This window comes from Syzygium oleosum, unplaced genomic scaffold (genome assembly GCF_021117445.2).
Source record: "Syzygium oleosum isolate NSW1041296 unplaced genomic scaffold, Sole_v2.1 Sole_v2.28, whole genome shotgun sequence".
Taxonomy (NCBI): domain Eukaryota; kingdom Viridiplantae; phylum Streptophyta; class Magnoliopsida; order Myrtales; family Myrtaceae; genus Syzygium; species Syzygium oleosum.
In genome coordinates, this window is record NW_026607512.1 from 365535 (window position 1) to 388457 (window position 22923).

The following is a 22923-nucleotide window of genomic DNA, read 5'->3' on the forward strand; positions in this document are numbered from 1 at the left end:
AGATTAAGATATAAAGCACGTAGACGGTATTCCTAGGAAAAACTGAATCGCCGCCAACTGACGAATTCCTGTCTCGGGGAAAAGCCATTGGCACAGACAAGGAATTGGGCATTTGTTAAATAGTAAAAGCGAACCACTGCCACGGGAGACGCTCTGGTCACAAGGACTTTCTTATCAATTGGTGGCTGCTCGTGTATTCGATGGTTCATACGGACCGTTAGGAACAGATGCGTAATGCCGAACCAATCCTTGACCTAGTGAAACTTCTTTTTTGGCTCCCATTAGGTTCAGGATCTCCGCATCATCCTCTAGTCGGGATGTGTAGCTTCGTGGCGTGCAAACAAATATTGGTCCATATACTCCCCATCTCGATTGCGAAATCAGTTGCGACGAATGGTGCCCGTTATCTCGGTCGCATAAACCCTCCACACCGAGTTGGGACTTGGAACCTGCCAAATCATGTAGAGAGAAGACGATAATCTATACCTATATATCTAAGGCCATACCGCTCCTCAAGAGTCGCATGAGCAGACGGAAAATGTGAATCGAATTCCTCTGTTTGGATCCTCAAAAGGCTACTTGTCGAAAACCAAGCAAAACATGCACAAAGCATCAGTGAGATCTTAGAAGAAATAAATCTTGTTGATACGCACAAGGATCGAATCGCACATCACATTGTCCCGAGTTCTCAAGCTTGACAGAAACATTTCAGGGAGAACTTGCGACAAACTTGCTCACAAAGGGGTCGCGGATATGGTTGATTCCAGCAAAAAATGCCTTTTCGTCTCATTGTCCTCTGTAATTCCTTCTATATTTCTGACATATATAATGATGTTGCTCTGCCAATTTAGCAGGAACACCTTATTTTACAAGCCAATCTTACAGCCCTCGAAAATTGCTGATAGGGAGAATCAATCTCCCTAATAAGTTAGCGAGTAGAGTCCAGATTGTGACAGGTCTTATCACAGGGGTAAGCACAATCGATGGCTTTAACAGTCGCTCTATCGAAAAACCAGTCTCCTACAGATTCTGCAACCCCCTGCATGAGAAGAGAATCGGGATATGAACGTGCATAAAATTTAATTAAATGCATTTGGAAGCTACAGCCTCTCGGCAACATTCACATGAGAACTAACAATCCTATCATAAAGGAAAAAAGGAAAATCTCAAGTCTGGAAGGCACCTTCTGCATACTAATTAGGGCATATTGTTACATTCCTAAAGATGTTCGCCTGTTTATCATACCTTATTTCTAATAAGAGGAGAATCACTGGCAAACCACGTGTCCTGTCTCTCAGACTGGCAGTGAGCAAAACAGGAATTGATAAATAAACCATTTTGATCAGACCTAGAGAAAGTGTTTATTGCTTTGAGCATTTGGTTCCTGAAATCTGCATTATCAAATGGACAAAGGGGAAGACCCCATTAAGTATTTGGAGGCTGCCTCCATGTAATAGTCCGCATAAACAAATCGAATCACCTTGTAAGAACTGTATCTGTGATGAATTACAACGTGCATGGTTCATTTTGCAATCAGTCCAAGTGCCATTAGGATCGGCTGATCGTGGAGCCAAACTTTCATGGACCTGTTAAAAGCATTTCAAGAGATGAGACTTTTTCAGCACCAAAGGGTCCGGAGAGAGCAACCGTGCCAAGACGTGGATTTTACACTCGAAAAGAGTAGGCAGTGTTTAATTTTACGAGAAGTTCAATAACAGTTCCATTACGCAGTAACCCAGTTTTAGTTTTACCATTATAAATAACAGTTGAAACCATGCACCGTCAATCACTAACTTCGTTTCTTTTTTTTTTTAATATATTTTGATATATCTCTGCCTCTTGAATGTTCAAGGTAGCAGAGGAGCAATAATGGTTCGACTTCATTGACAGCATCACCGTCTGAACCATATGATGGCCCTCTCAAAACTAAACGCAGTACTAAAAACAGGTTTACCAAGGACAGTTACCACAGGGAAGACCACACAAAACAAGAAAAGCTTACCTGCCATACGTCATACGCAGCATTTAATAGGAACATTGGAGTCTTAATGTTTGCAACCAAATTCTGTGGGAAGAAGCACTGAGAGAAAGAGAGAGGAAGGGTTAATCTGCAAAAATGCTGAAATTTTCCATAGTGAGTAAAGAAATTAAGAGAAGAGTACCGAAGTAGGATCCAGATGGCTGGTACAGGTACTAGGCAAATTTTCTTTCACATCCTAAAACAGTAAACCGGAATTATAAAATTGGAAAACTGAGACATGCAAAGATGACAAAGTTATTGAGTTATTCACCACCCAACTTGATCTAGAGAACAGAGTTACTAGCATAAATTACCACATCCATTAAGTTAACACATAGACTAGGCCCAAATGAAGAATTCTTGTAAAATCCATTAGCATCAAATAAAAATTAGAAACCATGAAGGAAAGCTACTATAAATGTCAAGAGGTGGTGAAATGCAACCTGCAAGGTGACTACACCGTTGAACATATTCCGGAGAGCACGGCCCCCAGAAACATCTACTCTGCATTGCGAAAGAAAATTCTCAGTCAAAACAAAAACTCTAAGCCATTTGATGAAGACATCAAGAACCCAAAAGAGAGCTTCATACGCATCAAGGAACATCCCCGCATCACTTAAGCATTTCACTTTGGTGGTCTTTGGGAAAAAGTTGGCAAACTCGTCGCAGTGCAATATAGATGCTAGACCGCCGGCAGAGCATCCAGAGAGAAGAGCCTGCGAAAATCTGATGATGAATTGACTGAAGCTGAGAAAGGCTGAAAGCAATTGGAGAAAGTCTCAAAAACCTGATCAGCATTCTTCATTCCCTTGGACATCAACTCGTCGATTGCTGCCAACCAGATTTGCTGTCCTCGAAAGTAGAGCTGCGCAGCCTGAAATGAAAAAAAAATTTAAATTGCTTTTTAAGCTTTGATTTCGAAAACACACATACACATGAGCAAACGCACCCTCCGGTGAGGGTGCCATGCACGCACAAGTTGAAGTGGTTATCAATGACTTGCTACCTATGGATTGGAATGCAGCTAAAAGAGGTCATGTATACGGGAAGATGATTGAAAGTACCATTATCAGGGAATGTGCCGGTGTGCCACACAGAAGCAGGTGTGTTTCATGAATCATTTAAATATTTGGCTGGCCTATGATGTAAACTCTTATGACTGTATACTAAGACCACAACAGTAATCATTTCTACGGAACAATAGAGAATACAAAAGCTTAGAATCTTCCAACCAACCTCATCCTGGCCTGCTCCATTGAAAGAAGCCCCATCACAGTACCGTATCCTTACTGTGTTCCAATTGAAAAAATCTGCCAGCAAAGCACAATCGCTCGTATGACAGTTCCAATTTGAATAAACTATGGCAAAGAATCGTTTCGAGACAGATTGAATCGTTAATAGGTTTTAAATACCAGGGTTTTCTTCAGCTTTATTACTCAATATTCCTGTGAAAGCTACTTCCTTCTCCATAAACTTTGATGAACCACGACGAGTAGTTTTCCTGTAAACGCAATTCCTCACTGTATTGCACCATCCCCCACCCTACATTAATGTTGGACAACATAAAATGGCTTATAGAAAATGCAGGCAGAAAAAGAATCAAGAATTGGAGTGCCATGAAGAACTGAGCAAGAAAACCATGCAGAAGAGAAGAAATAACATAAGTTTGCAAAATTAACTAGCTTAAGTATGCTCTTTTAAATCATATAACATAAAGTCCATTCATCAAACCTCTAAATGGACGACCCAACTGTTTGCACCAGATCCAGAGCCATTGTGAAGATGATAACCGGGCAATGTACCATCTAAGCAGACTGAACATTGTAGAACAAGATTAAATGAGAATCTCAAACGTCAATTTTTCAGCTTCGAATATTCTCAAAAAACACCCAAAAGAAAAAAGAAAAACCTTGTCATTCTACTGTGAGCTCAAACGAAAAAGGCAAAACAACCAATGGCACGAGGATGTTAGGAACAGAACAGTGGATCAACCAAAAGAAAATCTCCAAGAAATAAGACGCGAGCCCGTCTTAGTTACGTGCACAATAATCAATATCTGGAAAAGCGAGAGCAGAATTCTAACCGGGGACACAAAATGACGCAGCTTAATAAACAAGAAAGACCAAAATCTTGTAAATCCATAAGTTGCCTACGAATGAAGCGAACCCAGACACTACTACATACAGAGAAACACCAACCTTCTTAACTATGAATCCTGCACCACTTACGATCCGAAAGTCATTAAAAAACAAGGAGGGGTGTTAAGAAAAGTCTGAGATAGTACCAGCTCCTTTGGCAGCAGCACCCTCAATGAGAGTGAGGCCAACCATGAGCGGCTGCGAAGCGGAGGGCGAGACCGCATCGCTCTCCAAGTAAGAGAAAAGACCCTCCCCTTCCCGGAGATCCTCAAGACCCACCTCAGATCTGCACAGCGCAAACCCAAAAGCGAAACACAGGCACCATACCAACACCACCAGTCTCGGGTTCAGCTCCATTCTCTTGCTTTTCGCCTCCCTCTCCGGCGCAGGTTCTCCCAAGAACCCTCCTTTCCTTTTCCCGGGGGCACTGTTCACTGCCAGCACCTCCTTCCCTCGCACACGGGACACAATCATTCCTCGGCGTATTATTATATGGAAGGGTAAAGAAATCACAAGCCCGAGGCCGCGGTCGTCGCTACTTCGATACTTTCATCGCGGGTAGATCTCTTTTTGCCTTTTTTATTCGGAAGGCCAAAGGAGAAGTCTTGAAAATGCAGGCTATATTTCCACAACTCTGCAGCTGGCCATATCTTCCCCGGATGCTGTTTTCCTAACTAGGAGGCCGTGAAAATTCACGCCATAACGCGGACCTCAAGAAAGGCAGGATCTTTACCTTCCAAACGAAACCGAACAAAACAAGCAAGAAAAATCGAAAGCTTTATCAGCTTCTTACGCTGAAGAGAGAAATTTCTGGTCCTTTTTTTTAATGCTAATGTGACGGCGAGGGGCGTTACTGTTGTTCGTCGGGGTGCAACGGAACTGGAAAAAGGATTAAAAAACATTTCTTTGTGTGTGAACAAGAATCGCGTATGCACAGAGAATGTTGTCGTCTTCTCTGGATTCATTTCTTTATAATTTCTCTCTCTCTCTCTCTCTCTCTCTCTCTCTCTCTCTCTCCCCGTTAACCTTGTGATCCTTATTGCATGCGCCACCGACGCATGGGAAACCAGATCCGCTATATGCCTGAAACTCGCGGGAATCGAACGTGGGCAATGGATGTTTTGCACCATATAAATGTGCTGAATTGTATTTGAGTCGTCGGATGTGATGACTTGTATCGATTCACATTTGATTCGTCATTTCTATTCAATCGAAATTCAATTTAGCATATATACAAACGACTTTCTCGATTTAACCGTTTTTAGCTTTCTCTTTCCCTCTTTCGCTCCGGCAACAAATATCAATTACAGCGTCGCAATTTTTTCATTAGAGTATGAAGCCTAGAGTGAGTTGACGCCTTTTTAGCCGTTCGCTCCGTGATCTTGCAATCCAAGTAGTTACTGCCGTGTTTGGACCGACTTTTTTTCTTTTATTCTTTTCTATTTTCAGTTTTCCTTGATATGAATGTTGCGATGCCTACACTTTTGGCTCTTTCTAATCCTAAAAACTGAAGATGTTCCTTTCCTCACATGCAAATGTCAATACGTAGCTTCACATGTATTTTTTTGATGGGAAAGAAGAAATGCTTCTTGTTCAAATTTAATCCCAAACAGATCAAGCCAGCGCCGGTTCGGTGGGTGCAAAGACCTGTCGCTCTCGGTCCTGAAGTAGTAGCATGGGGCGGTAACAGGATGAAAGCTCTCTCTGTTCTCGGATGCGTTCCCCTTCCACAGCCGCATCTATATAACCTAAACATTCCTGTAATTTGCACGTCCAAACCTTTTCTTCTATAGGGGACCCAACTGATCTACGCGCACCCTAAAATCGCATGCCGATCAAGCGCTTAAAATCGAACAACTACCGTTTAGATTCGTTAAACTCTCGTGCGTTCGGATTTGCAGATCTGTCATTATTCAATACAATATGTCAGTAGCATTTTCTTCTCTTTTAACCAAATTTTCCTTCCTCAATATGCCCAACAAAGACATCGACCAAAATCAAATGGAACTTGGGAACATAGGAGGAACTCTATTCCTGTGTAGTTGACACTAAATAACATCTTTCACCCCTGAAAAATGAATGGGAGGAAGACCATAATTGACATGATTAGCCGAAAAAGTTTATTGCAGCAAACTCTGGGTCTGCAGTTGTCGACTTTGCTCAAAAGAGGAAAACTATGTCCTAATACAAGACCTGGGACAGGATTGCATCCCAAAATTATTGCACAAAAAGAATCAATACAGAAATGTAAGAATCTAAAAGAATTGTGCCTCAAAAGACTGAGCCGCTCGACAACATCGCGCTACCATCGTCTTCATGGCCAAACTGATGGTGCTCATACACTTTAAATAACAACTCTCTGCAGGGCACGACAGCCCCAAGCTTGATGCAAGCCAAGAAAGCGCCTGAAAGCTTGCGATGGAGACTGTAGGCCTCATCAGGTGGTGGTGTAAGCCTGTGCCTCAACATGGTCGCCCCCAAGTTTGAAATGCTTTGAGTGATATTAGTGGAACGGAAGTCATAACCGCCAGGCTTCGAGAAGGGCAATCCAACCACAAAGCCACCCTGAACATGAGCATCTAACATGACAATTGACTCCTCTCCTGTGAGAAACCCGAGTCTCTGGGACATCTCAATGACCGCATCTCTATCTTGATTTGCGCAGGCAACAACCTAATTAAGCATCAAGAGAAAGTCGCTTATTTCACCCAACCTTAAGAAGATTGTTCCTACAAATCAATGCAGCAGTTCTAGCAGCGTTTCGCAAGTGGAGTAGCATTCCTCAAAGTAGTTTGAATGAATCTCAAAACTCAATTGAATAGATCTCATCCCACTTGAAAACACTGGCATTAACAGCAAGCACATTTTAATGACTCTTGTTGAAAGCTCATAACATGAGTAAAAATCACTTCAAGCCGCATGATGATGCCTAGGTTTACTTGGACCTTTGACAGCAACAGACGGTGATTGTGGATTTTCTACAATATAATTTCAGGAACAAAGGAAAAGTCAAGAGAGAAACAACAAATTCACCATGCGTAGATAGTCATCCACGAAACTCTTAGAGTAATCACGAGCTGCTCCGAAGTCTATGAGATTAATTGTTCTTGTAGCCTCATCATACAAAAAGTTGCTCCAGTTAGGATCAGTCTGCATCAGGCAAGCATGTTATAAGCAAAGGATGACAAGAGCAAATCATTAACAGAAAGTTCTTCAATAAAACTCCTGATATGGTCGAGCTCTCTCCCTCATCACTGGGTAGGGTGACTCTCAAAGAAAGAACCGTATGGAGGGATTGCTCTATGAACAACCACAGAAAGTTTTTGCCGGGCTGGCTGAAGAACAGAATAGATATGTTTTAATTAACTACAAACAGCAGACTATCAAAAAGTTACTGAAAACCAAGCAACTGCTTGATCCAACTATATGATGGCCCCTCCTGCAACATAAGCTTTGTACATGAATTTGCCAGTAGCCAAGTTTTATAGTGGAGGTAATTGTCATGAGAAGGCCAGACAGAAGTAGGGCTTCATAAGGAATGAACTTAACCAAGTGAAAAGGCACACCAATATTCTCTCCCATCATCAGTGGTGCTCTTTAAGTTAATTTCTAACTTACCAATGAAACAGTCTTTATCAGTCAGGCACAATGCACTAAGTTCTAACTTCAAAGACAACGAACTCAATTGTGTGTGTGTGTGTAGGGAAAGTATCTGGGTGAACCTAGGTTTGAACATATGTCGAGGATGAAACAAAAAAGGTTGTTAAAGAACAGCTTGCCTGCATGAAACGGAAGACAAATAGCTCCATTAAGGTGATTTCGAGCAATTTCTTCGCAACATAATTACGAGTTTCTTGGTCAAGAAATGCCACCTTATCAATCGGAACACCTGCCCAATAAGAAACTCATCATTATGTCATTGACAGTGTTTACTTCCACTACTTCCCCCAATCAAGCTAGACCTTTCTAATGACAATCATCAACCAAATGTGAAAAAGAGAAAAAATCCGATACTAGTCCAGCAAAAGGAAGTACTATGATTTATAGTACAGTTGGGACAGCATATGCAGCATATTTTGTAAATTACATTCCAATAATACTCTGAAATTCAAGATTTAGTCTTAACGACACTCTATACAATGACCACATTGACTTGAAATTTAAATTGCGCGGCCACTATAGCGGTACAACCCGGTAGAAGCTTTTGGCTTCAGCGGAAAAGCAACAACACAGTGCAAGGAACTTCAACTAAGGACAAGTCTAAAATGATTGACACCTTGAATCACTGATTTTGCTATTCTGCAGCTCTGCCACATTGTGCAGTAGCAGTTACATCAGCAGCAGTTTTCATCACTGGCAAAATTTTTCCCAGTACTTTTCATGAAGATGGTAATAAGAATATGAAGAATCTACCTAATAAGTTTCTTCATATACTAGTCTAAGTTCACTGTATTCAATCAAAATTACCCTAAAAATCAGCTAATCATCTCCACAGACAAGATTTTAAGGTCTGTCCTTCCCATTCCACATTGTCTTCTTGTACTAAGCATGGAAATATAGAGCTTCAAAAACCTTGGATCAAGCTCTTTAAGCATCAGTTCCATCCATTTCTTAAATCCTCACAATCAAGCATTCTAGTTTGCTGCATACTCCATATCAGTGAGAACATAAGGGTGCAGACAAAAATAATGCTGAAAAAATTTCATCTAGTTCCCTTCCCATATTTTCCATATCCTGGGTTTTACCGGTGTATTCAAAACTCAGGTTTCATCGTTTTATGTTCCCCATTCTGTTCACAATGATTTTGCTCCCATTTTCAGGAAAATTGAACAAGTGGCCAAGAAGGTTGTATCCATCAACACTAGAAGTACATAACTGCTGAACTGCTACAGTATAGCATCAGAGTAGTCATTCATAATAAGTATAGTACCTTGAACAAGCTCCGTAGTCAAAACTCTCTTGCTTGAAATGTTATCCAACACCTTTGGCACATAAAACCCTTTCACGCCAGATAGAAGGTCTTGGAACCTTTTTTGATTACTTGCCTCTAGTTCATAGTCACATTCACGAGACAATTCCTCTTTAGCCACCTGCGAGAAGTATAGGGAATAAATTTACCCACCGATTTTGCAAATCCACTCCTATATGTTGATAGTCAACCTTCTAGGTGACCTAGAGTAGTGGGTTTACTAAGAATAAAAAGAAGAGTTTGCAGACTCCGTTCAATTCAACATCTCACGGTTTATCCTTAGGTAAACAAAAACAATTAAAATAAAGATAATGATTTGTTCTAGCAGTGGTGCAGGGGGACAAAGGTCCTCCCAATCACTCCCAGCAGTATAGGGATATGGATACTAAGTAAATAAAAACAAACATTTAGTTACCTTCATGGCCCTGTCAAGATAAAGTCCTTTTGGAATCAAATTTGTATAATCCAAAAGAAGTTTTACATTCTCAATGTCACTCTCGATACTATTTGCAACACCAGGATATTGAATTTTCATTGCAACGTGCTGGCCATCCTTCGTGACGGCTTGGTGAACCTGAAATCATTCTAAGAACTGTAAGCACGAGATTAACAAGCCCAAACAAGATTATAAAGAGCTGCCATATGAGGGCTAGCCATCTTGTGGAATACTTCGTGAAAGATAAGAGCAGTCTGGTTTTAGATTAGACAAATCTTCATAGGATATATACAAGTATTAGAGGACAAGTGGAAATATATGCACATGAAAATTATGAAGAGAACGAGTCAACATGGCATTCGAAAAGGGGACTAAACACAAGACCAACGATAAAGAAGACAGAAGAGAGCAAAAAACATCCAATAGAAGGTGTCTCAACAAACAAAAAATGTTGCTAAGTGAAATATGAAGTTCGCATAATTTCTGGGAGGGGAAGCTCACCCTTGACCATCTAGAGATTCAGAAACAAAATAACAATAACACAAAGGCGGCAGAAATTTCAAACTTAGAGACGGCAAATGGAAAGACAGTTGCTAATCAAATTAGACATAATCAAAACTACTCAATTTTGATGACCTGGCCAATGCTAGCTGCAGCTATTGGTTCATAATCAAAACTACTCAATTTTGATGACCAATTAGGACCTAATTCAGCATCCAAGACTTGATTGAGCTGACTTCTCGGCATCACATCTGCTCCTTGACGAACAATGTCCAGAGCCGCCAAAATCTATGCATGAACAAAATGAAAAACTATTTTGGTCTGAGTGCATAGAACATGAGTTTGTTATAAGAAACGACAACGCAACAGCCAAGCATAATGGAGAGCTATGGTACCGGGGCAGGCACAAGAGACTCATCTTGTATGCTCAACATCTGTCCCAATTTGAGAGCGGCCCCACGCATCCTACATAGAGCAATAGCCAAGCGTTCCGCATTGCTTTCGGTTAAAAAAGGAGAGAGAGCAGATTGCTTGTCTTGTTCTTTCGGTGTACCATAGACGAGCCTCTTGGTAGATTCCTGAATGGTACCCCATGCGAGACCAGCACCTAAACCAGCAAACCTTAAGCAATTATAGGATTTAAGTTAGGACTCAAAAGACTAATTTCGCACAATTAAAAAGTTAACATTCAAATCTTAAAAGAGATGCATCTATAACCCCAACCCTGGTCATAAGTAAAACATAATCGACGTGTCAGAATTGCTAGGATCATGCATCGGCATATCTCAGAGGGACATGCAATATATGCCAAAACAATTCTGTAAAGTGTTAAAAGTTGTTTAGTCCAGTTTGCTCCAGACATAGATGGCAATGCTTTCTACAACGTTTAAGAGCCCAACCTATCTATTTGTTCCGGTGAATTGTAGATTTCATCTGAAAGAAAGACAAATTATGTCATGACACATTTTTCGCAGGACCTCATACCCCGAATTTCACACTTAAGTAAACATCAATCACCACATAATCTGAATTGCCTAACTGCCTTTGTCCTGCTAGCAACAGCACTGCAGATCACCTCTGTTTAAATTGTTTATGTCAAAACTATCTTCAGCCCCCTTAAGTCGTAAAATTCATCGAACAGCGATAATTACACTCACCCAAGCGCTCTTGAGAACGGCGTCGCAGGGACTCTCCTCTCCCTTGGCTTCCGCCGTTTTGCCGGCAGCGGCGCTGCAACCATCTCTCCACCTCCTACATCCACCGCATTCACCTCCTCAGCCAAGCTGTGAGACTTATTCCCTTCCGAAACACCTTGATCATCTAATTCCTCCAGCGAACTGCCCGTTTTCTCCGCATTCCCATCCGCCAGATTTTGAGAACCAGGATCATTCGCTCGCACAACCTCCGCATTATCAATTCCCCCATCATCACCAGCCGGATGCTTTTGCTCCGAATCGCCGCCGGATTGGGCCGCTTCAGCCGAACGGTCGAAGTACACGACGGATTCCCTCGGCCGAGGCCCAGAGAAGTCGCGGACCTTGCCCTTGGTGAGGCCCGACAAGTCCGTCGCCGAGACGAGGGCCTGCTTGGCGGCGGATCGGATCAGCCCTTCGACGTCGCCGTTCCGAGCGGTCTCGAAGACCGGCGAGCGCTTGGCGATCTCCTTGGCGACGAGAGACAGGCCGTTCACGAGCCGGTTGAGGTCCTTCAGCCGCGCCATTCCACCACCATCCACGGACGACGGACGTCACTCCTGGCGCGAAATATAGGGAGAGACGATGGAGCCGCGAGGGGAAAAATCCAGCCGAGCTGCGAACGAACCGGCGGGCGCCAAACGTTCGCGGCGGCGGCGGTGCTCGAGGGGCGGCTTCCGAATCAGGCGTCCGAGCAGGAAGGAGCTACGTGGGAGTCTGTCTCCGCCATGAAAGTTGGAGGTGAGGAAGGAGACAACGCGCGCTGAAGCCAGCCAGACTTGTAGGTTTGGCAGTTTGAGAACCGGCGACCGGAGGATCGGGTCGGGGACCCGACTCGAGTTTTGCATTTTCAGTTATTTTATTTTGTTTTTCTCTCTTTTCTGTTTTTTTGGCGATTAAGAAAGAGAGATCAGACCACCGCCCTCAGCGGCTGCGCTGGCTTCGGGCTCCCCTCCCCCACGAAGGGTAGGAGTTCGAATCCCATGGCCACTTGGCGGCGATTCTCTACTGCGTCGCATGGGGTTCCGTTACTAAAAAAAAAAAAGACCAGAATTCAATTCTCTTTTGGATATTGACCGGAAATTCGGTTTCGTACAGAAGCTCGGTCTCCCACGATTTGTATTGTCAACTTTTTTGACCAAAACTGAAAAAAGTTAACATTACAAAAAATCACGCGAAAAATGCACCCATCGAGGGTTGTGAATTATATGATTTAATTTTGAATGCTCCAAAGTGAATGAAAACTACGTCAGATTATGAAACTCGCAGAAAATGAGAAAAAAGAACGAAATGGAAATCCAACCAATCAAACAAATTTGCCGAATGCAAATTAAGCTCGCCACCTCTTTAATTACCGCCATCTATTTGCACTTTTTGCAATTACTAACGCTTTCTAGACTTAATGCATTCTGACCACTGGAAATCATCGGTCGAGTTGGTTAAAACTTCCTCCGGAGTGATTTGGAGCTCCTCCTGATCATAAATTCGAATCACTCAATCGCTCCTTAATTCTAGAAAACCCAATTTCGTCTATGGTATAAGCTCGATTTGTTTACGTAACATAGTCGCTCTGACTTTAGTCCAACCCTTAACGGGCTCGCTCAAAATGAGCAATCGCAATAGCTCGAACTAAACATTTCGATCGCTAGCTCACTCAAAATAAGCAATAATTATAGCTCAATTAAATATTGCGATGAACACAACATATTCTCCATATTTAGGATCAAAATCGATGACCATCTGCTATGTCAACATAAACCAGTGCAAACATTTCTGCTGACAAGCCAATGAGAAGTGTCCGAGCAATTGAGAAATTGTATTTGCAATAGAGCCTCAAAAGACTTCGCGCTTTGCAGTATCAGAGTAGCGTACGAGTAAAATCACGGGTCATTTGAAAATTCACTTTCCTCTTAAGGAAAAATTCTAACACAGAACCCAAATTTCATGGGCTACCACTGAAGTCAGAATCACCGATGCAGTCTCCAAGCAAACATGAACGTCCAGTTAAAAAAATCCTGACCCGACGAAGAGCTGTCGTATGAAACTTGACGAAACCGGAACACGTTACCAAAATTTGTGCTCCGCATTGCAACAAGCCAGCTCGTGTGAATCAACCGTCTAGGGGAAGTTCCCCACAGTTCACAATTCTGCATGGCTGCCGAGGCACATCCGATCGACTTGTCTCCTGAGATTCAAGTTTCTGCACAACATCTATCCCGTCGACAACCTGTCCGAACACAACGTGGCGATTGTCCAACCATGGAGTCTAACAAGAATACAGGAAATGAAAAATTGTTAGATAAGGGGAACACTCGGTATAACTACAACTCTGCATATTTCAACCAAAGTCTGCTTGGATAATCATCTAACCTCAAAGTCGAACTTTGATAACAATCATCAAGCTATAATATTGAAGGACAGATGGGATGGAGCAGTGCAAGAAGAGCCCAAAAAGTTCAAGTAGTCTTGTTCACAAAACTTATAATGAAACAAGGCAGTCAGCACTAAAGCCACAAAATATGGACATCCAAAAGTATCCTTCCTTGCACTTTGGATGAAGTGGTGAAAGTCAGAGGGACTGTGTCAGAAATGTGGCCGTGTGGTATTACTACGTTCTGAATACGTGGGTAAAGACTTTGCTAATGGAAATACCAGTCATCAGTTGAGCAATATCACCTTTACAGTGCATATGAAAAATTGGCTCCCGTTAGTGTTAGGGCCAGCGTTTGCCATGCTCAATACTCCAGGTCCGACATGCTTCACTGCAAATAGAACAAGACAGTATATAACAAATGCTTCTCAACCTCACTCGTCACCTATCTATCAGACAAATGCAACCAAGGTTAAACCACAAGGAAGTGAATTTTGAAATGCTTGAACTATCAGAGCTACTTCTTGGGTAAAATGAAGGGAGCATACATGCAAAGTTCTCGTCTTCAAAACTTGAACCATAGATGCTCTTTCCTCCAGTTCCCTGCAAGCCAACCAAAACCAGAAAATTAACTTTCATGAGAGTAACACTTTGCCACACAAAAGCACTGAAATAATATCCCCGCAACCACCCACCCCCACCCCCAACCCCTACCCCCTCCTCTTTCACACACAGAGAGCAAGAGGACCCACATTTCCTCTAGTGAAATCCCCTCCCTGGATCATAAAGTCCTTAATGATACGATGGAAGGAGCATCCTTTGTAGCCATATCCCTTTTCACCTGCACGAGAATTTCACAAGTTAAAGAGTGGAATGCACCCTACCAAAAAGTCTTGTTCCAGAAAATAGCGCCTCTTTATACTGAACTATACGAAGAAAGCTTGCCTGTGCATAAAGCACGGAAGTTCTCAACAGTTTTTGGAACATCATCTCCAAAGAGGCCCATTACTATTCTACCAGCAGGTTCTCCCCCAATTTCCACGTCAAAGAAGCATTTGTTTGTTACTTTCGCCTGCAGACCCAAGTCCTGAAGCAACAGAACATGTTTGTTACAATCGAAATGAAAGCAAGCATCAATAAAATCGCAAAGATGGTATTTCAAAAGAAGCAACAACAACAACAAGAGATTGCGGCATGTTTATTAACATAGAAGCTAAATTCGGCCACCTGAAAATCTATGCTCCCTTCGGTTTTTAAAAGTTTCCACAGTTTTACATACTTCATTTCATTTGAGAATGCAAATAGTCCAAATACATATGAAAATTATAGTTAGAAACTAAGATAGTGAAATAACAAGATACTGACCGTGGCCATAGACTTGATCTCAACCATCCTGTCATATTTGATGGAGGGGGTTTTAGAAAATTGTTTGAATGCCAAGCTGGAGGCATAGTGAGATCTAGATGTTAATCCTCTGGCCGCACAGCATGTCGCCCCATACTTCCTTTGCTGCATGCTAGCAACTTGAAAGCTCGTAGGCGCCTTACCCATTTCGGTAACATCTTTACCATTAGTACCCTGCAAGACCACATGTTGGTTCCAATCACATTAATCAAATGAAGCGTGAGTGCTAGAACCACGCACTGAGCATCAAACACATGGACCTTATAAATATCGAACCTACATCATCTCGCACGAACGCCAACCGTAAAAAGTCCCCGAAAAAATCTATGCACTAAACATATACTGACTCCGCACACGCTGAGTCGTTATGCATATTTGGTTTCATTCACCTCTCCCACCTAATTCTAACTACATGGGACGAATATCCATCACTCTTTGCTCAGACTGGAACATTTAACATAGTGGAATAGCCCATCAACAAACCTTATCGTCGAACGAAACTAACAAGAGCGACAATGCGGACAACCACATTTCGAAATCGGAAGCAACTGACACCAGAGCACCAAAACAGTTCCCGATAACACAACGAGCACAGACCCATCCTTCCTAGCAGATTTTAGCAAGCGCTTTTTGAGTAGGGAAACCGCAGACGCTCCCAATTTAGGAAGGTCCATCTCTAAAAATACCAAAATCATAACGACCGAGCTACCGCTTCTAACTTCCAATCGCAGGGAGACACAGCCCAAAATGCAACGTCGATCCAGCTCGCCGACTAGTCGGACGCGATTGACTCCGAGAGCCGAGGCGGCGATTCCACCCAGAGTCGGTGCTCGGAAGCTCGAATCCCGCAGTTCCAGTCAAGTCAGGAGCAGCCATTCGTACGAGCACCGGCTCCCGATATTGAAATGCGGAGAGAAAGCACGCACGGCGGAGAAGAAGAGGACGGACCTGAGAGGGGGGGAGGAGGAGGATGGGGCGAGGGCCGTGCACGGAGATCGCGGACGCCATTGAAACGGAGGGAAGACTCTCGCTCGCGGTTCGGAGATAAGACGCAGTTATCCGGTGGAAAGGAGGACGACGGCGACTACGAAGAGGGCTTAAGGGGGTTTCTCGCACAGCATATTCTCTATCCGTTTTTCCCATTTTCTTTTCCATTTTTTTTATTTTTTCCCCCGGGTAAAAAAAAACAAAATGAGGGGGGCTGGTGGATAACGTGCGCCCCGTGCGCACCGGTGCCGCCGCCCCCCCCCCCCCCGGTCGGAATCTCAGACGCTGGCTTCGGAGTTTACGTCCCCGTCCCCGTCCAACTGCCGATCGTTTTTTTAAGCCGTTAGAAGCTTGTGAGCGTCGTCGATGGATTCGAATCTCGTTCGGACAACCGTGCCGTCGGCAAAAAATTTGAGGTTTTCCAAAACGACAAAATGAAATGTGCATTTGCGTACAAAAGCGTGTGAGAAAAAAAAACGCAGGAAAGTTTAGATGATCGCCGCCTTCTACTTGATCCGCGCCGCGAGAACTTCCTTGCGGCCCGGATCGCGTGCCGGATACAGCTGCTCTCGTTCGTCACGCGGTTCTCGCGCGAGGGTCCCGGCGAATCCTAACCGGGCGATTTGGCAATTATAGGCAATGCGTTTCTCCTTTGCCACGGGGTGTTCGTTTTTTTTGTACGTTCTGTTTTTTGATCTTCTTTCTTTCCGGAGGGTTGACGAATTGGGCCCATTTCCCTGGGACCGTTTGAGGTTTCGTGCCCTGCTTCCGTCGGCCCAACTCAGAGCCCGCCCGCTATCCATGGCCCGGGAACGCCCCCGATGCTCCCCGTCGCGGGGGCATCCGGCGGGCCCGGAACCCGGCCGACCCTCGAACCGCCTATCTTGACTTCTCGAACGTTTCCCATCGCCACTCACGAGTAGACCTGTCAAAATAGGTCATAAACCCATTTCTTAACTCATATATTAGTAAATTTGTCATAAATGGATTAGTTATATTTAGTGAATGAGTCATAAATGGGTAGAAGTCTAATATTAATATTAAATAGGTCATAAATGAGTCGTAAATGAGTTTATAACTGATTTAAACTCAACTCATCTCTCTCGCCCTTACTCAACCTTGCGTTTACTCACTTCGCACTCTCATCTCAGTTTGGGTATGAATTTTCCTAGATTTAATTAAATATGGAAGTGTTTTAACAATATGGGTCTGATCGAATATGAGTTGAGTATGGATCAGGTCGGGTATGGGTCAAGAAAATTGCATTACGCATAAATGGGTCATAAATGGGTTAATGGGTCAATTTGGGTCGGACCATTTATGACCCGACCCAAACCTGACCCGATTCACTCATTTGACAGGTCTACTTACGAGTCACGAGATACCACCACGCTATATACTTTCTCGACACAACAAGTACCGCCTTAATGCTCGTCGCCCACGACACGCCTCCTCGTCGTTTCAAGGCGGCATCAAGGACTCAACTCATCTCTCTCGCCCTTACTCAACCTTGCGCTCACTCACTTCGCACTCTCATCTCGGTTTGGATATGAATTTTCCTAGATTTAATTAAATATGGAAGTGTTTTAGCAATATGAGTCTGATCGGGTATGGGTTGAGTATGGATCGGGTCGGGTATGGGTCAAGAAAATTGCATTACGCATAAATGGGTCATAAATGGGTTAATAGGTCAAATGGGGTCGGACCATTTATGACTCGACCCACCCATTTGACAGATCTACTCACGAGTCACGAGATACCACCACGCTATATACTTTCTCGACACGACGAGTACCGCCTTAATACTCGTCGCCCACGACACCCCTCCTCGTCGTTTCGAGGCGGCATCCGGGACTCGAATCCTCGGCTTCGCGCGCGCCGAAAACGCTATCGACAACAACAGAGGAACCCCGAAACTCACGTGAGATAAAAGAACGTCGATACGATCTAAAGAAGAATACAAGAATAGTTTCTCGGGCACGGGAGCTCGCGTCAAAGAGGGGACGACAGCACAAGACAACAGCCGACGATGCAGGAGGAGGAGGCCCAAGCGAACGGACGGGCCCAACTTCGTACGAGCGAATTCGCAGCAATCCCTCGTCTCCGTTCCAATCATCAGCCACCGCCCCCGTTGTTCTGATCCTGAAAACCCGCGGCGTTGACATTCTTCGGAAAAATGGTGGTCCGTGTCTGGGAATCGCGGGGGGTTGAAAGGGGGCAAACGGAGACGAAAGTCCTCCACCACATGAGGATAAGGGGAATCATCGTCGTCGTCGTCATCATCATCATCGCGTTTTGTTTTGTTTATTTGAAGATCTTCCCTATTATTGGCACACGGCCTTGCCAATTAATGCCAGCAAATGCGCTCCGAGATGGGGAGGGGCCCCCCCCCGCCCTCCCTCCCTCCCTCCTATCCCATCGAGCAATTGCGGGCGGGGGATGGACAAAAGCCAAATAGTTTTCGATTCGGATCGCTGTTTGGGATTCGACAAGCGAAGGCGTTTTTCGCATCGTCGGTCGGGTTTCGCAATGCCCGAGTTCGTCTGAAGTTTCCTACGTCGCTTGTCTCTGTCTTTTGCCCAATGCCCACCGTACTACCGTGCAAGATTTTTGAATAGGTTTTGGAGTTTTGCTATGTTAGATTCAGTCAGTCTTGCAGCGCTGATTGCAATGATTATAGGGAAGGGGAGAGACGAAAGACTGATGCTCTAGCCCCTCCGGCGCCGGCACCGGCACCGGCCCCGCTCCCCTAACATCATGTCCCATGGGTCCACCCGACTCTCGTCGCGACCACTCTCATCTCCCGCAACGACGGGCTGCCATTAACGAGTTAGGTCTGACTAAAGACCCCACAAGGTGGCTTTTTTCTTGCCGCCCTTCCAAGATACCTCGAGTGGTTCATAGTTATCGAAATTTCATAAATGTTATCAGATCCAAATTGAGATCTATAATTAAAAAAAAAAAAGCAAAAACAAAGTACGGGTCCGTCCCTAAATTAGCGAACCAACTCGTCATAGAAGTCTTTGACAATTCTTTTCTTTTGGAACAAGCAATAGAGGGCAAGTGTTCATATTACAAGATCGTTGCGCTGCCGAACTAATTGCAGCTGGGACACACATGCGCACACATCACGGTCGTGAATCTATTGCAGATATGTCCCAGCTTTTCAATGCGGCTTTAAGGTATCAATCTCGTGTTCATGGGTTGAGACAAGAAACGATTGACTAGTTCCCCACATGGGTTTGACTTAAACGAACATGTGAACGGGCTCTGCTCTTGTCCCGTGGAGTCAGTACAACTAACAAACTCAGCAAACGTGGAGAAGATCATCTCCTCCTTTCTTAATCCACAATTACTTGCTCTAATCCATTTCTCTTATAAGCTCTTATTCTTAATGAGATAAGTATATACGAAGCCCTAAAAACTTGTCACGAAAGTGTAATCGAGTCTTAAAATTTTCACAAAGTGCAATCAAGTCCTAATACTTGTCACGAAAGTGCAATCGAGTCCTAAAACTTGTCACGAAAGTGCAATCGAATCCTCAAATTTTCAAAAAGTGCAATTGATGGAACGACTTGCTGGATCAATTCGATAGGTTTTTAGGACTTGATTGTACCTTTTGACCCATTTGCACTTTCATGACAAGTTTCAGTAATTAATTGCTTTTTACAAGTTTTAAAACTCAATTGCACTTTGGTAACAAATTTTAGAACTCCCAATGCACTTATCCATTTCTAAATCTAACCCAATTAGACCCTATTAAAGAGCTGCCTAACTCCTTTGCTTCGATCGAGTGGCAACAGCATATATCCTTCTGAACCCCCCTTTTATTAATGGTTGATTTCTCTCCCCACCCCCCCAATCGCGAAAAAGTTTCGAATAAGAACATGAACACCTACGAGGCTTCGTTAGAGCTATAAATTTAACCAGATGCTTTTCCGCGATCATCGTGTCGGATCGTGATTAAGTAACGATCTCGGGCGTGCATCCGTGAAAAAAAACACCCGATAAAATGGAGCCGATCATCATCACGAAGAGGGGGCCTTTTTGAGACACGAATAATAGTGATTAATCATGATTCTCTACACCGCATAATTGTGCAAAACCTACGACCTTTTGGCAAGCAAATAATCAACTTAAACACGATTGGGGGGGCAAAAAGGGGATTATTCTTTTTTCTCCCCTCCACTTTTATTTTAGGGTTAATACTACGAAAAATCCAAATTGATACACCTGTGATAATTTTACTCCGAACTAATTTTTTGACTATCAAAAATCCTAAACTGGTACATCTGTGACAAATTTACCCTGAGTTATTTTTTTGACCACCAAAATTCTCACACTGGTACACTTGTGACAATTTTACCCCGAACTAATTTTTTGACCACCAAAAATCCCAAACTGGTACACCTGTGACAATTTGACCCCGAACTAATTTTTTGACCACCCCAAACCCCAAACTGGTACACATGTGACAATTTTACCAAAAACTAATTTTTTGACCACTAAAAATCCCAAACTGGTATATTTGTGACAAATCTACCCTCCGTTCGTATCCGTTAAATTGGATTAATATCACGAAAAATCACAAATTGGTAAACTTGTGACAAACAGAGGGGTAAAACCCCAAACTGGTACACCCGTCAATTACTACGTGTCATCAAACTTAGCAATTTGATAATAAAATTTAACGGAAACTAACGGAGGATAAGTTTGTCACATGTGTATTAGTTTGGGGCTTTTGGTGGTCAAAAAATTAGTTTGGGGTTAAATTGTCACAGGTGTACCAGTTTGGAGTTTTTTGTGGTCAAAAAAATAGTTTGAGGTAAATTTATTACAGGTGTACTAGTTTAGAGTTTTTCGTGGTATTAATCTTTTTTTTTAATAAGTTCTCAAATAATATAAATTTTTTACAATTGACCACTTTTGGTGGGAGTCCTCGTCCATATCTCTTTTTCTTTTTAACCCCATCTGCCTGCTGCCGAAGGGCCTAAAAATAAATACCCAATTTTTAAAAGTTGAGTATTATTATAAATGATGAGTGGCTTTGAGGGACGTGGGAATCGATTTGGACTTTCCAGGGGCTCGCGTTTTATTTTATCGACCCGTCCCCCACTATTTTAATATTTCTCCCGGCGTCCATCCCGGACTCGTGGTTTCGTTTCGTTTCAGGTCGGGAAGGGTTGGGTTTTCATGAACGGAGCCTCGGGTGTTCCAACTCTCGAGAGATTTTCTTAATGAATTATTTTAATCTCGAGGTTTAGACTTTGGTTGGGGACACCCGTTCGCGTTTTTTTTTTCTCTCTCCTTCTTCTTCTCTCCCTTTTCCTGATCCACGGGTTATATTTAATCTCGAGTCTTCGCGACTAATTAATTAAATCGGATTTGATTAATTTAACACCATTTGTGCGCAGGAGAGATCTGACAAAAAGATGCGAACTATATGATTTTGTGGAGTTGAATTCTTGTGGGTGGGTTTGGTTTTGGTCAACATCGTCAGAGGAGTGGGTGCTCACGGACGGGGAGGGGGGCTGCTTCTTTTGCATCTGGCAAAGATTGGCCACTTTTACCATCTCTCGTGTGCAGCTTTGGTCACATACTAGTTCCATTTCCATCTATAGAAATATGGGCGGTGGGGGTTGATGCTTTTTATGTCCATTCATGGCTCTCCATCTTTAGGTCAATTTTTGTCCTCCAATATCTCATCCCCCATGAAGTAACAATGGGCTAAAAAGCGGAATACATCCCGCTTTAGACGTTCTGACGAGCACGTGACGGTACGAGCCCGAATGTGAAAAAAGAGAAAAGAAAGTAAAATGGCTCGCGAATATTGCAGTCTCTCTCGATCCTAATTAGAAAATTGGCATTCCGCTGTGAAAATTGATAGGAGATATCACCTCGCCGGTATTATTATAAAGCGGTTTCCACCGTTCCGACATTCTCGATTCGAAACCATGATTCCGGTGCAATCGCCCTGCGAAATAACCCGAAAAGATTGACTTTTTATGTACCGGTGAGCACCCATTTTTTCTCACCATAGAGATAGGGCAAAGTGAACTCGTGGTCATCATCAGTGTGTGAATGATGCTTCTTCTGAGCAACTCGAATTAGCATTTCTTTTTTTCTTTTCTTCTTTTCTTTTTTTATCTTTACCTTTTTCAGAGGGGGGATATAATTTCATAAAAGGGGCCTTTTTGCTTTAATGATTGAACCAAAAATGATTAGCTCCGATAATTGTCTGGAGCCAGGACTCCATCTTGCTCCTTTTTCAATGATGTTGAGCCCATCCATCAATTTTTCCATCGCTTTTTCGGCCAATTTCAACTGTTGGGGGCAAAATTGGTCAGAAGGAAACAACGAAAGCTACGAAATTTCCCAATTCCTGCCTTAAAGTTGTTAACACTTCCAACAAGCTGTCCCGATCGAAATCCTCGATCTAGCAAGACATCTAACTATTCGCGCGCAATCACTATTTATCATCTGTCCACATGCAATTACACGGGCATGTCCTATTCGAAGAAGTTCTCGATAGAGCCGTTGAATAGTAATGTACAGGTTTGGAGTAGGAGAGACCATATGAAGCGAGAGATAATCCGTGGTCACGTGAGAGGTCGTTCGAAAGCCCTTTCGATTGAAGAACTATATAAAAAGCGGAGGAAAATTAACAAGCGACGACACGGGTAATATTCGACTTAAGTAGATAATCGAGGAGTCGTGCGGACATGGCCATTCTTTGCATTTAAAACATGTCTCAACACACCCTCTTGAATAAAATCCAATTCGGGGACTGACCAGAGATTACTTTCTTGATATCCGATAAATCTTTGCAGTAGTGTCTGGCTTGAAGAGGGGCCGTTTTCACCCAATTCAGAGAAACAAAAAGGCGAAGGGGGGGGGGGGGGGG

General features: G+C 43.2%; 3 protein-coding genes across 3 annotated transcripts; all 3 read right to left on the reverse strand.

The window, feature by feature from the left end:
- Positions 1–757: 757 nt before the first annotated feature.
- LOC115680670 (pectin acetylesterase 6) lies at positions 758–5053 on the reverse strand. Its single transcript, XM_030604482.2, has 12 exons — positions 4305–5053; positions 3752–3834; positions 3433–3562; positions 3257–3330; positions 2808–2894; positions 2612–2736; positions 2464–2524; positions 2163–2216; positions 2003–2080; positions 1481–1586; positions 1246–1391; positions 758–1039 (listed from the first exon to the last, which is right to left on the reverse strand). The coding sequence occupies exons 1-12, from the start codon at positions 4630–4632 to the stop codon at positions 929–931; spliced, it is 1383 nt and encodes a 460-aa protein (XP_030460342.1). The 5' UTR covers positions 4633–5053; the 3' UTR covers positions 758–928.
- Positions 5054–6261: 1208 nt separating this feature from the next.
- LOC115680669 (protein ABC transporter 1, mitochondrial) lies at positions 6262–12026 on the reverse strand. Its single transcript, XM_030604481.2, has 8 exons — positions 11222–12026; positions 10460–10685; positions 10200–10352; positions 9543–9701; positions 9089–9248; positions 7938–8047; positions 7192–7308; positions 6262–6831 (listed from the first exon to the last, which is right to left on the reverse strand). The coding sequence occupies exons 1-8, from the start codon at positions 11782–11784 to the stop codon at positions 6430–6432; spliced, it is 1890 nt and encodes a 629-aa protein (XP_030460341.1). The 5' UTR covers positions 11785–12026; the 3' UTR covers positions 6262–6429.
- A 1026-nt stretch (positions 12027–13052) lies between these two features.
- Positions 13053–16136, reverse strand: LOC115680673 (uncharacterized). Its single transcript, XM_030604487.2, has 7 exons — positions 15981–16136; positions 14994–15206; positions 14574–14715; positions 14381–14469; positions 14177–14231; positions 13934–14019; positions 13053–13523 (listed from the first exon to the last, which is right to left on the reverse strand). Exons 1-7 carry the CDS (start codon positions 16038–16040, stop codon positions 13368–13370), a joined length of 801 nt encoding a protein of 266 aa, XP_030460347.1. The 5' UTR covers positions 16041–16136; the 3' UTR covers positions 13053–13367.
- Between the last annotated feature and the right edge of the window lie 6787 nt (positions 16137–22923).

Bases quoted from the DNA above. Each gene is read 5' to 3' on its own strand.
- LOC115680669 (XM_030604481.2), bottom strand. From the start codon at position 11,784: ATGGCGCGGCTGAAGGACCTCAACCGGCTCGTGAACGGCCTGTCTCTC. The intron at 10,353-10,459 runs GTACCATAGCTC...GTTCATGCATAG, and splicing joins AGTCTCTTGTGCCTGCCCCG to ATTTTGGCGGCTCTGGACAT. The intron at 8,048-9,088 runs GTACTATACTTA...CTTATTGGGCAG, and splicing joins GACTACGGAGCTTGTTCAAG to GTGTTCCGATTGATAAGGTG.
- LOC115680670 (XM_030604482.2), bottom strand. From the start codon at position 4,632: ATGATTGTGTCCCGTGTGCGAGGGAAGGAGGTGCTGGCAGTGAACAGT. The intron at 2,081-2,162 runs GTACTCTTCTCT...TCTTTCTCTCAG, and splicing joins GCCATCTGGATCCTACTTCG to TGCTTCTTCCCACAGAATTT. The intron at 1,040-1,245 runs GTATGATAAACA...CTTCTCATGCAG, and splicing joins CTCCTCTTATTAGAAATAAG to GGGGTTGCAGAATCTGTAGG.
- LOC115680673 (XM_030604487.2), bottom strand. From the start codon at position 16,040: ATGGCGTCCGCGATCTCCGTGCACGGCCCTCGCCCCATCCTCCTCCTC. The intron at 15,207-15,980 runs GTCCGTCCTCTT...GTGGTCTTGCAG, and splicing joins TCCTCCTCCCCCCCTCTCAG to GGTACTAATGGTAAAGATGT. The intron at 13,524-13,933 runs GTGATATTGCTC...TATTCTTGTTAG, and splicing joins TTTTCATATGCACTGTAAAG to ACTCCATGGTTGGACAATCG.